Source organism: Neomonachus schauinslandi, chromosome 12, assembly GCF_002201575.2.
Source record: "Neomonachus schauinslandi chromosome 12, ASM220157v2, whole genome shotgun sequence".
In the NCBI taxonomy this organism is placed as follows: domain Eukaryota; kingdom Metazoa; phylum Chordata; class Mammalia; order Carnivora; family Phocidae; genus Neomonachus; species Neomonachus schauinslandi.
Window position 1 is genome coordinate 100,717,802 of NC_058414.1, and position 16,975 is coordinate 100,734,776.

At 36.7% G+C, this 16,975-nt stretch overlaps 1 protein-coding gene across 1 annotated transcript in view; it reads right to left on the reverse strand.

Annotated features, from left to right (window-relative positions):
* Nucleotides 1–16,583, reverse strand: part of KMT2C (lysine methyltransferase 2C) — a 192,182-nt gene extending 175,599 nt beyond the window's left edge. Inside the window, exon 1 of the mRNA XM_044919936.1 lies at nucleotides 16,358–16,583. Coding sequence (XP_044775871.1) covers nucleotides 16,358–16,466 — 109 coding nt within the window. The 5' untranslated portion in view covers nucleotides 16,467–16,583. The remainder of the gene's footprint in view (nucleotides 1–16,357) is intronic.
* Between the last annotated feature and the right edge of the window lie 392 nt (nucleotides 16,584–16,975).

A 16,975-nucleotide genomic window follows, 5' to 3' on the forward strand; every position in this document is an offset into this window, starting at 1 on the left:
ATGCTCTGGTGAAATGACTGTAAACTCAATGAAAACTGAAGGAAGAGTTCTGATGCCAGTACTTGCTTATCCACAGTTTACTACCAAAAATGCACTCTTGAACACCATCCTGGGCCTGTGCCAAAACCACAAAAGCTAGCCATTCAACTAGTAGAAGAGCCCAGGCTCGGCTACTTTGCAGAGTTTTTGCCTTTCATGGCATTCTATTCGTTCAAATGCCTAACAGTCTAAAACTATGAAATGGGAGTAAGCAGGCACTTTTTACATTTTAAAATTTTCCATGTTATATTTTTCTTTGATATAAAATATTTGGTGTACTTCTCCTTACTCTGAACTTGACCTAAAATAAAGGCAATGCTACTTGGTCACAAAATGTTTTAAAGCCAGAAGACTCCACACAGACCACAGGGATGACAGAGAGAGGATTTTATCGGCAGCCCCTACCTGTGTGTAATCTTGAACCACTAGGTGGCATATGTGCAGAGGTAACAATCCTAAAGAACCCAATCATGTGTAAGGAAGTTCTGAGAGAACTGGACAGCCTGTGTACTTCATTCAGTGGCATGGCCTAAGTGCTGTGCAAATCTCTGGGGATGCAACAGTAAATCAGATCCAACCCCTGCCCCTAAACAATGCCATTCCTCCCATGACTCTTACTTATAGTCCCAAACAGTTGCTTCTGTGAATGAATAGCAAAGGCTGTTTAGTTTGAGGTATTAGTTAAAATCAAAGGCTTGGAATCAAATGGTCCAGAATCTGCATTTGCAAGCCATGTGACCTTGGCAAGTTAGCTCATCTCAATTTCAGTTCGTCAATCACTTAAAAGATAGCTAATACCACCTAGTATAAAACTCTCTTTAGGAGTAAAATAGATATTACACGTAAAGCACTCAGCCCAATGCCTTAAGTATATGGTAAGGGTAGCTATGTGGTTGCTATTCTGATTATCTACATTCACACATGATATTTTAACTATCTATTTACTTCCCCATCTAGTTAGGTATCACTCACTAAGATACCAAACTCTCGATGTCAGATCACACATGATTACATTATATTGTGGGAAGTAATAAGAATAAAGAGAACATTTATTTAGGCAGCTTCTGGCTCTCTGCTGAGAAGTTAATAAATCATTACTTTAGAATGATTTTTACCAAACAAAACTTTGAGTAACTACTGTGTACCATATATTCTATTCAAATAGTAGCCAGTTTCTATAACAGAGTCAGGATTTCTACCCTCAATGCATCTAGTCAGGAGACAGTGAATAATAAATAATAATAGGATAGCACACTTGTCAGGATGGAGGTACAGGTGTGATGAGAGTCAATGGAAGAGGTGGGAGTACAGCTTAGAAAGGCTTCAAAAAGGCATTAAAAGCCAGCTAAAACTGAAAAGACAAATAGAGGTGTGCACCTAATAGTTCTCTCATTTAATTCTTCCCTTTTAAAAAACAACAGTAATATCTGACATATTATCCTCATTTACAAGGTAAGGAAACTAAAGTCAGGAAGTTAAACAACAAGCCAGAGATCACATAGCTAATATGAAGCAAAATGGGCTTCCAAGGCGCAGGGATGCTCACCCCTGCTCACTTAACTGCCGTGCGCTCCCAGCAGTCTCTCACGGAGCCCAGAGGTTTTATGAATAGATTAACGTTAAAGGGAAATGTTAATATTTTACTAGCACCATGTTACTGAGGAAGCATTTGTTGAATATGAAGAATATGAAATGAAAACTGAAAATACAGTGTATTTCTGTTTATTTTTAAAGCCATGCTGAGTAAAATTATTGAGTAAAGAGAGCATTTACCTCCCAGCCAACTTCATGGAAATAATACATTCTGATTTTGGACAATTAGCAAATTATTTCCCTCAAAGGTTAAGTAATTCTCTGTATGTATCCTAAAAATATATGCAGTAAACTCACCGACCTGACAGAATAGACTGTCAATGTCAAAACTATTCCAGCGTCTACGTATGGCCTCCCTTACTGATACATAACACATTCTTTCAAAGCACCCTATCTTTGAATGAATTTTAAAGATTGTTATTTATTTAGGGGCAACCTGGGTGGCTCAGTCAGTTAAGCATCCAACTCCTGGTTAAGGCTCAGGTCGTGATCTCAGAGTGCTGAGATCAAGCCCAGCATCAGGCTCTGCGCTCAGCATGGAGTCTGCCTGAGATTCATTTGCTTTCTCCCTCTACCCGCCCCCCACTCAAAAAATAAAAAAATAAAAAATTTTTTTAAATGTATTTACTTAATCAGGGGTTCTAGGATATTAGGAGGGAAAAATTTTTTTACTAACCTTTGAAATTTAGAATCCTAAAAACTCATTTCATTATGAATATATGCACAAGTAGAGTGATAGAGCAACTATGTCTCTGTCACCAACAGAAAGCAGGTAATTTCTTATCACATTCAGTGTTTGCAGATATCCCACAGTATCATTTACCCTCATCACTACTTGAAAATTATGTTAATTATTAAAATTAAATTAGGATTTATAATTTAAGTATAAATTTTTAAAAACACATTATGAAATTACAAATTTGGCTTTTTACTATTTTGACAATATTTCAATATAATCATTTATCTTTGCAAACGTATGTATTTTATTTTATTCATTTAAAAACATTATTTGGAAAAGAGCCTGGCAAAGGTGTCGATGACACCCTACCAGACAAGGCACTCTATAGAAACAGGCAATGTATCTGTTTTACAAACCATTCAGAGCAAAATCTGGATGATGCCCAATAACTGATTAATTACATGTGGTGTAATTAATATCAAGCAAGCAGAAAAATCTTACTGCATACATATACATAAAGAATCACAAAAAGCACAGAGAAAAACATACAAAATATTTTAAACATGCTAGTATTTACTAATTATGTTAACGAACACCAGCACTCACTGTCTACTTCTTATCCAAACAACATGCCTTGCTGCTGGTGCTTTAGTCAAACATTAAATAGAACAAAAATTTTTTCTCTCTCCTAACTTCCTTTACCTCCACAGAATGGTGATGCCTTTCATGCTTTCTTTATACTAAGACTACAGAACAAAAACGTATCTAAGAAATTGTGTAATCACGCCCTCTCCTTCTTTTGAACAGCAGTGGTCAAAATAAGCCTGCATTCTGACAGTTCTATTTTACATTCTGTTTGTATCTTACTGAATCTAGTGTATCCACTACATCCAAAATGTGTTGTACAGCGGAAGAATTAGCACTCTTTAGAAACAGTTACCCTATATTTATTCACTAAACTACTTAAAATATTGACACTAATAACATGAAGATAGTCACTACTTTCACAGAGCCATGTAAAGATTTAAAATGTAAGCAACCAAAAATACACAAAAATGTGAAATACTGGTTTTCTCTTGGAGTTAACACTTCTACGGCTAACTTAGTCTCTTTATACTTATCCACAGTTCTATAAATTTTCACTAATACGCATCACTGTTATAATTTTAATGTGATTTTTAGAAATGCAGTACAAAAACATTAATAAGAGCCCAACAGTTATCAAGAGCCAAAGAATACACTGATGTTAATTAAAATAGTAATTGTTAAAATTCAACTGCTCTCTGGATGTTTTATTTAGTTATAAAAGTATTTTGTTTAGTTTTCTGTATGACTTTTTTAAAGTGTGTTATTAATGGATATTCATGGTTTGCAATTAATACAAGAAACTAGCGGCACCTGGGTGGCACAGCTGGTTAAGCAATCAACTCTTGGTTTCAGTTCAGGTAGTGATCTCAGGGTCACAGGATCAAGCCCTGCATCTGGCCCTGCGCTCAGCACAGAGTCTGCTTGGGACTCTCTCTCCCTCTCCCTGTGCCCCTCTCCTCCATGTGTGTTCCCACTCTCTCAAATAAATCAATCTTAAAAAAAAATACAAGAAACTAAAATAAAACCAATAAATTACAATATACATCTTCACCATATAATCGTTATGTACAGCAATCTTAATCTTCTGAGCCTTATCTTTACTTAGGCCTAAAAATTCAATGCAGAGAATACGAAAATACTTAAAACCTTCATGGCGGGCGCCTGGGTGGCTCAGTCGTTAAGCGTCTGCCTTCGGCTCAGGTCATGATCCCAGGGTCCTGGGATCGAGTCCCACATCGGGCTCCCTGCTCGGCGGGAAGCCTGCTTCTCCCTCTCCCACTCCCCCTGCTTGTGTTCCTGCTCTCGCTATCTCTCTCTCTGTCAAATAAATAAATAAAATCTTAAAAAAAAAAAAAAAGTGTATAAAACCTTCATGGCTAACTTTCAGTAAATGCTCACTATGTCCGAGGCAATGCTGTAAGTGATAAACATGTGTTAACTCATTTAAACTTTACAACAACCATATGAAGATAGCTTCTAAGTCTGGGATTTTACACAAGCTAATAAGTTAGTCTGTTACTGTTCCATAGATGCTGCAGAAAACACAGACTCCTGGATCAAAGACCAAGGACTTCATTACTCACTGCACAGCAAGCAGCACAAACATGAGGATATTGCTGTCAGTTCCCTTTTGGCCCCCAAGTCTTATGGGGGTCACACCATGGCCCAAATAAATGCCTGTCCTTGCAGTGAAATGCATCACAAGGAAGGAACAAAGAGCACAGGGAAGCCACTGCTTTTATAGTAAGCATTAAACATGCCTGCTCTTTGTCCCAGAGGGAGACATTGCCTCTTCTTCAAGACTACTCACTGTGAACAGAACCCTGAGAAATGGCCAGATAAGGGACAGTCAAGGCCTTACATTCTTGGGATACACAACAAGATATGTCAAGTGCAAGAGACCATGGAGGAGTATCTACCAACAGTAGCTACTATGAACATTTCCATGTTACCGATAAGAAAGCAAGGTAAGAGATTAAGGAACTTTGCACAAGAATAATTAAGTAGAGGGGCGCCTGGTTGGCTCAGTCGGTAGAGCATGCAACGCTTGATCTCAGGGTTGTAAGTCTGAGCCTCACAATGGGTGTTGAGATTTCTTAAAAATAAAACTTAAAAAAAAAATTCAATTAGCAGAGGAGCCTGGATTCCAACACAGGCAGTCTGGTTCCAGAGCTAAAACTGCTAACCATTGCTTAGCTAAAGTGTGTGAAGAGTGTGAGTTGAAGTGAAAAAATTAAAGAAAACAGGGCGCCTGGGTGGCTCAGTTGGTTAAGCGACTGCCTTCGGCTCAGGTCATGATCCTGGAGTCCCGGGATCGAGTCCCGCATCGGGCTCCCTGCTCAGCAGGGAGTCTGCTTCTCCCTCTGGCCCTCCTCTCTCTCATGCTCTGTCTCTCATTCTCTCTCTCTCAAATAAATAAATAAAATCTTTAAAAAAAAAAACAGCACAAAGGAGTTTTGGAGGTAATGAAAAAAAGCCAAACAAACAAAAACTGCTCAGGGTTTTTAGTAATAAGCTTTGCTTCCAGATCTACTAGACTTGTTCAGAAATAAAATTTAAATATCATGTCTAGAGTTACAGGTAAAATGCAATATCCACTAAAAACCTCTCCCCATTGAAGTAAGGTACAAACACTTCCGGATATGTAAAAGCTCTAGAAAAATAGGCTTAGTGAAGTCTAATGACCAAAGCAGAATTTCTGAAAAGGGGGGCAGGGTAGGCATTCACAAAGAAGAGGTGATTCTTATAAAAATACTTGGGTAATTGAGAGACTGATCTACACAAAGTGAAAGCCAAGACACAAGCATGCACTCAGTCTGAATATGTTGAACTTCGTTTGTGAGAAATGAGGTCCCCTGGGCAAGCCTCAAGTCTAGTATGAAGTAAGAACTCTGGATAAAACTGTTGACAATGTAGTCTAAAGGTGTCACACAGTGTAATGTTAATTGAAATATGGAAGGAAGGATTCAAGCAAATGCTCACTGACCCTTTAGATTCTTGAGAGTGAAACTGATGTTATCAGGGATAATCTGAGAAAAGTTCCTTCCAGTCAAACATTGAAAAGTCTGTATAGCCTAGAGAGACTAACAAATCAAGTCAAAATTCTAATAAAAAATGTAAAATTGGCAGAGTACAATGGTACCTACCAGGGGCTGGGGGAGGGGGGGTGGGTGGAGATAGGGAAATATTGGCCAAAACACACAAAGTTGCAGTTACATAGGATAAATAAGTATAAAGAGCTAATGTAACAACATGATGACTATAGTTAATAATACTGAGCTGAACAGTAGAAATTTGCTGAGAGGAGACTGCAGATCAAAAGAAAGCAAAGTTATATTAATTTCAGATGCAGCGGACTTCATAGCAAGTAAAGTTATCAGGGACAAACAGTGCCATTACCTAGCGAAAAAGGGGTCAATTCTCCATGAAGACATAATAATCCTTTACACATATGCACCTAACAAGAGTGTCAAAATACATGAGGCAAAACTGACAGAACTGCAGAGAAAAATATATGACTCCACTATTACATATGGGGATGTTAACACCCATTTATCAAAAATATAGATCCAGCAAGCAGACAATTACTAACGACATGGCTGAACCCAACACCACCATCAATCAACTGGATAAAATGGACATCTATAGACTACTTCATCCAACAACAGCAGAATATACATTCTTCTCCAGATCACATGGAATATTCACCAACAGACCACATTCTGGGCCACAAAACAAATTTAAAATAATAGAAATCATACAATGTCTGCCCTCAAACCACAAAGGAATTAAACTAGAAATCAGGAATAGAAAGATAGTTTGAAAATTCCAAAATATTTGGAGGTTAAACAACACTTTTTTCTTTTTAATTTTTTAAATTTTATTTATTAAATAGGCTCCATGCCCATAACCCCGAGATCAAGACTCACATGCTCTACCAACTGAGCCAGCCAAGGACCCCCTAAACAACACACTTTTTTTTTTTTTTTTTTTTATTTCACAAAGAGAGAGAGTGCGTGTGCGCACAAGCAAGGGGAGAGACAGGGAGAGGGAGAAACAGGCTTCCCGATAAGCATGGAGCCCAATGCAGGAATCCCAGGACCCTGGGATCATGACCTGAGCCAAAGGCAGATGCTTAACCAACTAAGCCACCCAGGCGCCCCTACACCATAATTCTAAATAACATATGGATCAAATAAGAAATTTCAAGAGAAATTTTTAAATATTTTGAACTAAATAATAATGAAAACACAACTTATCAAAATTTGTGAGATGCAGTGAAAACAGTGCTTTGAGAGAAATTTATACCACTGAATGTATATATTGGAAAAGAAGATCTAAAAGCAATCAATCAAACTAGGAAAAAAAAGCTAATTAAATCCAAAGTAAGCAGAAAAAAAGAAATAACAAAAATTACAGCAGAAATCAATGAAATTTAAAACAGGAAATCAATGGAGAAAAATAATGAAACCAAAAGCTGCTTCTTTGAAAAGATCAATAAAATCAATCAGCCTCTAGCCAGGTTTACTGAAAGAAAAAAGGGTAGAGAACACATTATTAATAATAGCAATTAAAGAAGGGACATCACTACAGGTCCTATGGACATTAAAAGGACAATAAAGGAATACAATTAATAATTCTATACCCACAAATTTGATAACCTAGATAAACTTCTTTGAAAGACACATTTGCAGAGCACCTGGGTAGCTCAGTTGGTTAATGGTCCAACTCTTGATTTTGGCTCAGGTCATGATTTCAGGGTTGTAAGATCAAACCCACATCAGGCTCCGTGTTGAGTATGGAGCCTGCTTGAGATTTTCTCTCTCTCCCCCTCTGCCCCTCCCCTGCTGCTCGACTCACTCTCTCAAAAAAAATTTTTTTAATTAAAATGAAAAGAAGACACAATTTGCCAACACTCACCACAAGTAGAAAGATTCAATCTGAATATACCTATACCTGTTAAAGAAGTTGAATCAATAATTAATAACCTTTTAAAACAGAAAACTCCTAGCCCAGATGGCTTCATTGGTGAATTCTACCAAACACTTAAGGAAGATACTATATTAATTCTCAATAATCTCTTCTGGAAGACAGAAGCAGAAGGAACCTAACTCACTCTATGAGAGCAGCATTACCCTAATGCCAAAAAACAAAGACATTATACAAGAAAACAAAATAAAACAACAACAAAAACTACAGACAAGTATCTCTCAAGAACATAAATGCAAAAATCCTCAACAAGGGGTGCCTGGGCAGCACAGTCATTAAGCATCTGCCTTCAGCTCAGGTCGTGATCCCAAGGTCCTGGGATCGAGCCCCGCATTGGGCTCCCTGCTCCGCGGGACATCTGTTTCCCTCTCTCCCACTCCCCCTGCTTGTGTTCCCTCTCTCTCTCTCTGTGTCTCTGTCAAATGAATAAATAAAATATTTTTTAAAAATAAAAAATAAAAATAAATTTTAAAAATCCTCAACAAAATATCAGCAAAGTGAATCCAAAAATGTATAAAAAAAAAATTATACACCACGACCAAGTAGGATTTATCCCAAGTATGCAAGACTTGTTCAACATTTGAAAATTAATGTAATCCATTGCATTGATAGGCTAAAAAAGAAAAATCACATAATCCTATCTGTAGATACAAAAAAAGTACTGACAAAATCCAACACCCATTCATGATAAAAACTACTCTCGGTAAACTAGAACTTCCTTAACTTGATAAAGAATATCTACAAAAGAGCCCCTACAAGCAACAACATATTTAACGGTGAGAAACTAAAAGCTTTCCCACTAAGGCAAGGATGTCACCCTTGCACCAGTCCTTTCCAACCTTGTAAAAGAAGTTCTTCCAGTTATTGTAATAAGACCAGAACAGGAAATAAAAGGTATACTGATCGGGAAGGAAGTAATAAAACTGTCTTTGTTCACAGATATAAATGATCATCTATGTAGAAAATCCAAAAGGATATACAAAAACACAAACAAAGACCAAAAAAAAGCCCCGGAACTAATAAACAATTATAGCAAAGTTGCAAGATACAAGGTTAATATACAAAGTCCATCATTTTCCTATATACCTGCAATGAACAAGTGGAATATGAATTTTTTTAAATACCATTTAAAATTAGCATTTCCCAAAAATCAAACACGTATAAGTCTAACAAAATACACATAAAATCTGTCTGATAAAAACTACAAACCCTGATGAAAGAAATGAAAGAAGAATTTAATAAATGTAGAGATATTTCATGTTCATGGATTGGAAGACTCAATATTTCCAAGACATTTGTTCCTGCCAATTTTAATTATAGATTCAATGCAATTCTAATCAAAATCTCAGTAAGTTATTTTGTGGATATCAACAAACTGATTTTAAAAACTTTATGGAGAAACAAAAGACCCAAACTAGTTAACAAAATATTGAAGGAGAAGAACAAAGTTGAAGAACTGCCTTCAAGATTTACTATATAGCTACAGCAATCAAGACTGTGTAATTTTGGCAGAAGAATAAACAGATCAATAGTATGGGATAGAGAAGCCAGAAATAAACCCAAATAAATATTTAACTGGTCACTGAAGCAAGACACAAAGGCAATACAATGTAGAAGAAATAGTATTTTTGAACAAATGATGCTGGAACTGAACATGCACACACACAAATCCATCTAGACACAGACCATACGTCCTTACTGAAGTTAAAAAAGTAAGTGTGAAATGCAAAATTATAAAATTCTTAGAACTTAGGAGAAAATCTAGATGACCCTGGGTTTAGCAGTGACTTTTTAGATATAACACCACAGCCATGATATATGAAAGAAACAAATGATAAACTGGACTTCATTAAAATGAAAAATTTCTACTCTAGGGGCACCTGGGTGGCTCAGTCATTAAGCGTCTGCTTTCGGCTCAGGTCATGATCCCACAGTCCTGGGATAGGGCCCCGCATCGGGCTCCCTGCTCAGTGGGAAGCCTGCTTCTCCCTCTTCCACTCCCCCTGCTTGTGTTCCCTCTCTAGCTGTCTCTTTCTGTCAAATAAATAAAAAATTTTTTTAAAAAATTTCTACTCTGCTTAAAACACTGTCAACAGAATAAAAACATAGCCATAGACTAGGAGAAAATATTTGCAAAAGACATATCTGATAAAGGACTGTTATCCAAAATATACAAAGAACTCTTAAAACTCAACAATAAGAAAACTAACAACCTGATTTTAAAATGGGCTAATAAATATAACAGAGAGGTCACCAAAGATACACAGATGGCAAATAACCAGACAAAAAGATGTTCCACATGATATGTTATCAGGGAAATGTAATCTAAAATAATGATATACTACTACACACTTACTAGAATGGCCAAAATCAGGAACACTGACAATACCAAATGCTGGTAAGGACTTGGAGCCAAAAGAACTCTCAGTCATTGCTGGTGGCGATGCAAAATGGTACGGCCACTTTGGAAGACAGTTTGGCACTTTCTTATTAAACTAAATATGCTCTTAACATATGACCCAGCAATCATGCTCCTTGGTATTTATCCAAAGGAGTTGAAACTTATGGACTTGAAAACTTACGTACACACAAAACCTGCATGTGGATGTTTACAGGAGTTTCATTCATAATTGCCAACACTTGGAAGCAACCAAGGTGTCCTTCAGCAGACGAATGGATGAACTGTAGTCCATCCCAAAAATGGAATATTATTTAGTGCTAAAAAGAAAGTTCTCAAGTTATGAAAAGACATGGAGAAAATTTAAAGGCCTATTGCTAAGTGAAGGATGTCCATCTGAAAGAGCTATTTACTGTATGACTCCAACTGTATGACATTCTGGAAAAGGCAAAATTATGGAGATGGTAAAAAGATCAGTGGTTGCCTTGGATTAAAGGGGAGGGAGGGATGAATAGGTAGAACACAGAGGATTTAGGGGAGTGAGAATACTGTGTGATACTACAATGATGAATACATATCATTTCACACTTGTCCAAACTCAGAGAATATACAACACCAAGAGTGAACCAAAATGTAAACGATGGACTTAGGGCGATAATGACGTGTCACTGAAGTTTCGTCAATTATAACAAATATACCATGCTGTGGGGGATGTTGACAATGGGGAAAGCTATGCATATGTAAGGGCAGGAGGCATATAGGAAGTATCTGGGCCTTCCACTCAATTTTGCTGTGAACCTAAAACTGCTCTAAAAAATAAAGTCTATTAAAAAAAATTATACTAGAGGTAACTGAAAGTATTAATGTGAACAAGTATTTATAAGCAGATGAATACACTCTCACATCTATGCAATAACTAATATATCACTAAAATGGACTAACATAATTAATTCTCAATAAAAACAATATAATACGCATCCTTAAAGCCCACTTTTTTATCTCTAATACTATTTTCAGCTAAAAAGAACTAAGAGTTCTTAGAGAATAGTCTACTTCATATCCTGGGGTAGAGAAAATTAAAGATGGGCCTGAAAAATATTGTTGCCAAAGAGCAATGAGCTTTGAAACATTTTGAGATGATAATAAAAAGGACTTAGAAGCCAGCTGAAAAGAGACTCCTACTGGCCAAACTAGCACAACAGTCAAAATAAATTTTTAATTATAATTAGCTAAATCATAATTAACCAATTATAATTAACTAAAACAAGTTTGCAAAGCCCTGATTATATAATGATTCTGAAAGAAAAGTGGAATTTCTCTCCTTAACTTGCACTTCATTCGAGTTGATTTAATTTATATGGGAAAAAACAGACTAGTAACAGCCACCACCTCCAAAAAACCCATAGGATTTTCTTACCATAAAAACATAACAAACTGCACTGACCTCGACCTCTGAAACTAATAATACATTATATGTTAATTAAATGAATTTAAATTAAAAAAAAAAAACTGATTTGTGAAATTTCTTGTGATTTTCCCAATGGCCACTTACAGGATACTCATTCCCACCACTTATCACCCCCCCGACACACACAAACCCCTTTTAATAAATACTCTCTTACATTACTATAAGTCATTAAACAAATGTACCAAGACACAAAATTTGCAGATATAAGAGACCTTCCAATAAACCTTGGGCCTTGAGACATGCACATGTTAAAACCTTGCAGCCAACTCAAATGTGCTTTTAAACTGACTAGAAATGTATGGAACTCTTCTCTTTGCTTGGGTTTATTTATAGCTTAATAGATTTTTTTTTTTTTTTAAGTTTCACATTTAAATAATCTCTACACCCAACATGGTGCTTGAACATAGGACCTCGAGATCAAGAGTCACATGCTCCTCTGACAGAGCCCACCAAGCGCCCCTGTAGCTTAGTAGTTTTAACAACTGTTCTCTATTCTTTTCTTTACTATTCTCCTTGCCCTCCATGTTCACTAAAACAACTGGATGAAGGTCTTTCCAAGGACAAAGAGCAAAGACTAACTCACTTGATTTTATTTAATTTTAGTATAAAAGGCCAGAATAAGAAAAATATCCTGCTCCTGTTAAAACCTTTCACTAAACTTTATTTGCCTTGATACCTCTTGATACCTTAAGAGATAGTATGAGAGGACAGTCCATTTGTGGGGCTTAGTACTCATCACATAAGGAAAAATTAAATGTCAGAACTTTAGTTTTGTGGTGATGTTCCAAGAACAGCAATAGCTTAGAAAATACAAAACAAAAAAAACTGTAAGAATGTAATACTTCTTCACTTAGTGAACTGAAGCCTACCATGTGTCTAGAAGTATTCTAGGCACTGGGAATAAATCAATGAAGAAGACAAATCCCTAACATCATGAAACTTGCAATCTAGGGTGGAAGGCACGTAATAAACAAATATGTCATACGATGTCTTATCTGTTTAAATACTAGGAACAAAGGAGAAAAGGATAGAGTGACAAGTGTTAGACAAGTTGGTCGAGAAAGGCCTGAGGAGACAGCAAATGAGTGAGGACCTGAATGAATTAAGAGAATAAGTAATATGAGTATCTGGGAACAGGGGTTCTAAACAAGGCATATGAAAAGTGCAAAAGCCTTATAAAAGAATGTGATTAGTGGACTCTCTGAATAGCAAATAGGCCAGTATGGCTGGAGCCCAGTGAGCAAGGGGAAGAGTAGGAGATGTGGTTGGACAGGCAGCCAAGGTCAGATTAATACACTCTGAAGATCACGGTATGGGCTTTGGATTTTATTTTAAGTATCACTGGAGACTCTGGATGGTTGACAGAGGGAAATAAGACTCTTAGTTTGGTTCGAAAAGATCCCTGACTATTATGGGGACAATAAGACCAGAATAAAGAGCAAATGCATGGAGACAGGAAGCTCTTGCAGTAGTCCACACAAGGAGTGGTGGTGGAAAGTAGTGGAATGAGATTAGTAAAGGAGACGAAAAGTGTTTGAAATAGGATATATTGTGGAAGTAAAGCCCAAAAGATTTTCCAATGGGCTCCATATTTTCAGCCTGAAAAATAATGATGTCATTTAATGAGGTGGAAACACTGGAAAAGAAGGTTCAGGATAACAAAAAATAGTGCCACAGAAAACACATTAAGTTTGAGATCCTCTTTAGACATGTAAAAGTAAATGTTAAGAAGAAACCTAAAGAGGGCGCCTGGGTGGCTCAGTCGTTAAGCGTCTGCCTTCGGCTCAGGTCATGATCCCGGGGTCCTGGGATCGAGCCCCACACTGGGCTCCCCGCTCTGCGGGAAGCCTGCTTCTCCCTCTCCCACTCCCCCTGCTTGCGTTCCTGCTCTCGCTATGGCTCTCTGTCAAATAAATAAATAAAATCTTAAAAAAAAAAGAAGAAACCTAAAGATATAGGTTGTGCTTAAAGCAAGAAAAGAGCTAGTAATATACTTTTTGGAGTCACAGCACATAGGTAATATTTAAAGCAAATAAACTGAAGATGAGCAAAAGAGAATGAAGAGACACCAGTGATGTAGGAAAAAAACAAGAGAATGTGGTGTCCTGAAAATCAAGTAAAAAAAAAATAAATTGTCACTACTGAAAGTGGTTAGCTGTGTGAAACAATACTGAATAGTTAAGGGCAACAAAGACTAAAAGCTGGCTCTGGCAAGATGAGATCATGGGTGACACTGACAAGAATGATTTTAGTGGAGTGGGAGGAAGAAAGCCCAACTTGGAGGAGGTTCATGAGAACCTCTCATGAGGTTCATGAGAAAATGACGTTTTGGCAAAAATAAGCTACAGCCATGAGTATAGACAACTCTTTCAAGGATTTTTCCTATAAAGGTGAGCAAAAAAGCAATAAAGTAGCTGAAAAGGGATATCTGATCAAGAGAAGGTGTTCGTGTTCAAGAAAGGTAATACTGCATGTTCAAATGCTAATGGAAATCATTCACTGAGACAGGAAATGCATGATGCAAGAAACCCAGGAAAACTGAAGGCGTAAAGTCCCTAAGAGATGAAGAGTTAGAATAGAGGACACAAGCAGAAGAGCTGGCCTTTGATAACCAGAGACTTTTCATCCCATTTTAACAGTAGGGAAGGTAAAATATATGGGAGGAGCTACAAGCAGGAAATGTGGGTGAATGTAGAATTTCTTTCCTGGTTGCTTCTATTTTTTCTTTTTTTCATTGAAATAAGCAAGATCATCATATCTGAAGAATGAAAAACAGGAGGAGGTGTTGGAAATTTGAAGAGAGAAGAGAAGGTGGTGAAATAACCATCATTGATAATGGGAGAGGAAATTTCTACATAAAAGTAGAATGAGTGCAGAGTAGCAATCATACCCACTTGAGATTTGAGGTCATAAATTTAAAATGAAACCAGTCAGCAAGGTTATGATTTTCACCAGCCATTATCAGCTGCAGAATTTGGGTTTTGTAATAAAAACAAAACAGTGGAACAATGGTAAAGGCGTTAAAGGTGAATAAGAGAAGGACTCCAATAGTGGATCAGACTCTAAGCTAGCACAGGAGGGTAACAACCCCATCACTAAGATCATTGGATTGGAGGACTCAGTATGGTTCAAGAATTATTATGGTGCTATACTAGGAGAAAATGAGCTGGAAAAAGAAGAGGTAGTAGTCAGAGGGTAGAACAGCTGATGCCGAGATTCTGGAAGTGAAACAGCAATTGTCATAGCAAGTGAGACAATGAATGACACAGGTTGATCACATATGACCAGAAGACAGACAGGCTAAGGTAGGCTGGAGAATCACAATGTTGAGAAATCAAGGAGCCAAGAGGCCTGGGTACTGAATAGATTATTAACATCACAATGGGAGAAGCAGAGGGAAATAGAAAGGCAGGTGTTAAATCTTCAGAGAAAGAGGGAAAGTACTCAGGAAGACTGTTGTTAAATGCAGAAAAGGGGGCCTGGGGTACGGTCTGGCAGCACTGGTTTAAAGCAACCTGTAAGTAATCATTATGTTGAAAAATGTCACTTAAAACTTGGAAAAAAAAAAAAAAAACAACCCTTTCACTAGAAAGTAATAGTATATGGTACAGAAAAAATTTATGGAAAAGAAATCATGAAAAATAACTAGTGGAGAATTTACATAAATTCAAGTTTAAAACAATGTGGTAACGAATTTGCAGCAAAACAGCAAAAGGTAGAATTCTGCATTCCAACCTTCAGTCATCACTCTACCTACCAAGACCCTACTGAAAAGACGGATGAGAACTACAGAACATTTGAAGACTTTCCAAGAATTACAGCCATCTAGCTGCAACACACTGACAACCAAAAGTATTTTATGGAAAATTGTATTTCAAGATACAGCAATTTCTAACTCTTCTCTAAAAACTGTATGATACTCTGTAAACAACAAGAAAAGGACAATCAACTTCAGAGAAAAAGCCTATCACTATGCCTAAACTCTATCCAACAATTGTTAAAAAAAAACAAACAAAACATTGCCCATGAGAGACCATCTCACACAGATTGTCTCTGAATATAATATGAAACCTCATCCCTTTGACAACTTAAATCATTAACTTTATAAATTCTGGAAATTACTTTGGGCAACCTACTCTATCTTCCTTTTGCAGATACATAATACACATTAGCTTATTTAAGGTACCTAAATGTCCAGCAGACCAGAAAGCATTTGGTCTGGTTTAACCCAGCATTTCACAATATTATTCTTTAATGGAACATATTTTTTTTTTTCCCTCACACATATACTAACACAATCAGCTTCAAACAAATGCTGGATGGTTCAAAAGCAGAAATATACTATAAATTATCACATTAACAGCCTGGAATTACTGTTTATTCCAGTTTTAATTTTGCTTTAATAAGATATTTGTCTACAGATATTATATACTTTCCACTAAATCAGGGCTGTAGGAAACAGAGAGAGAGAGAACTAAATTTTTTCACTGTCATGGCCTATCAAACTATTTCAGCACATGGAGAGTTTAGAACTCAGTATATAGACAAATGCTAACTGTGCAAATTATGATGTAGATTTTTAAAAATCTGTTAAGTTTGATACCTGTTTCCACAATATTTTCTGTTTCTGTTGTCTCCAGGCCATCCATGCTGTCCTCATCTTCCACTGTAGTTTTTCCTCTACTTCGAGGCCTACATAGAAGTAAGGACATAGAGTTAAAAGTTAAATTTTAAAGACTACAATTGTATTTAACATAAGGGAGTTGAAGGTATACATAATAAAATAATTCTGGCAATTTTTACTACATGTTACCAAATCAAATAGTAAATATCACATTTAAGAGTCATTTTTCCCTCAAACCCAGCCCTTCCTTATACATAAATGTGAGGATAGGCCCAGATTAATATATTTTGTCATTATAACTTACTTCTTTAAGTATTCTTTATATTAGGCTTTGTCCCTCTTTTGAGCTGACCTTGCGATGACCCTCTGTCTACAGTGGTGGTTAGAAACCACCTGGGTTATCTGCAAAATTCATGCACCAAGTTATACCTCTATATCTAGTGAAATTGAAGAATGATGCCCAGACAAGTGTATTTTTTAAGACACTTCCATACATGAAAGTGATGCACATCCTTGCAAACCACTCAAAAAAATTTTTTGTAAATACTGAACATAATCTAATCACACATCTTACAAATGTAATGCAATTTAATTTAT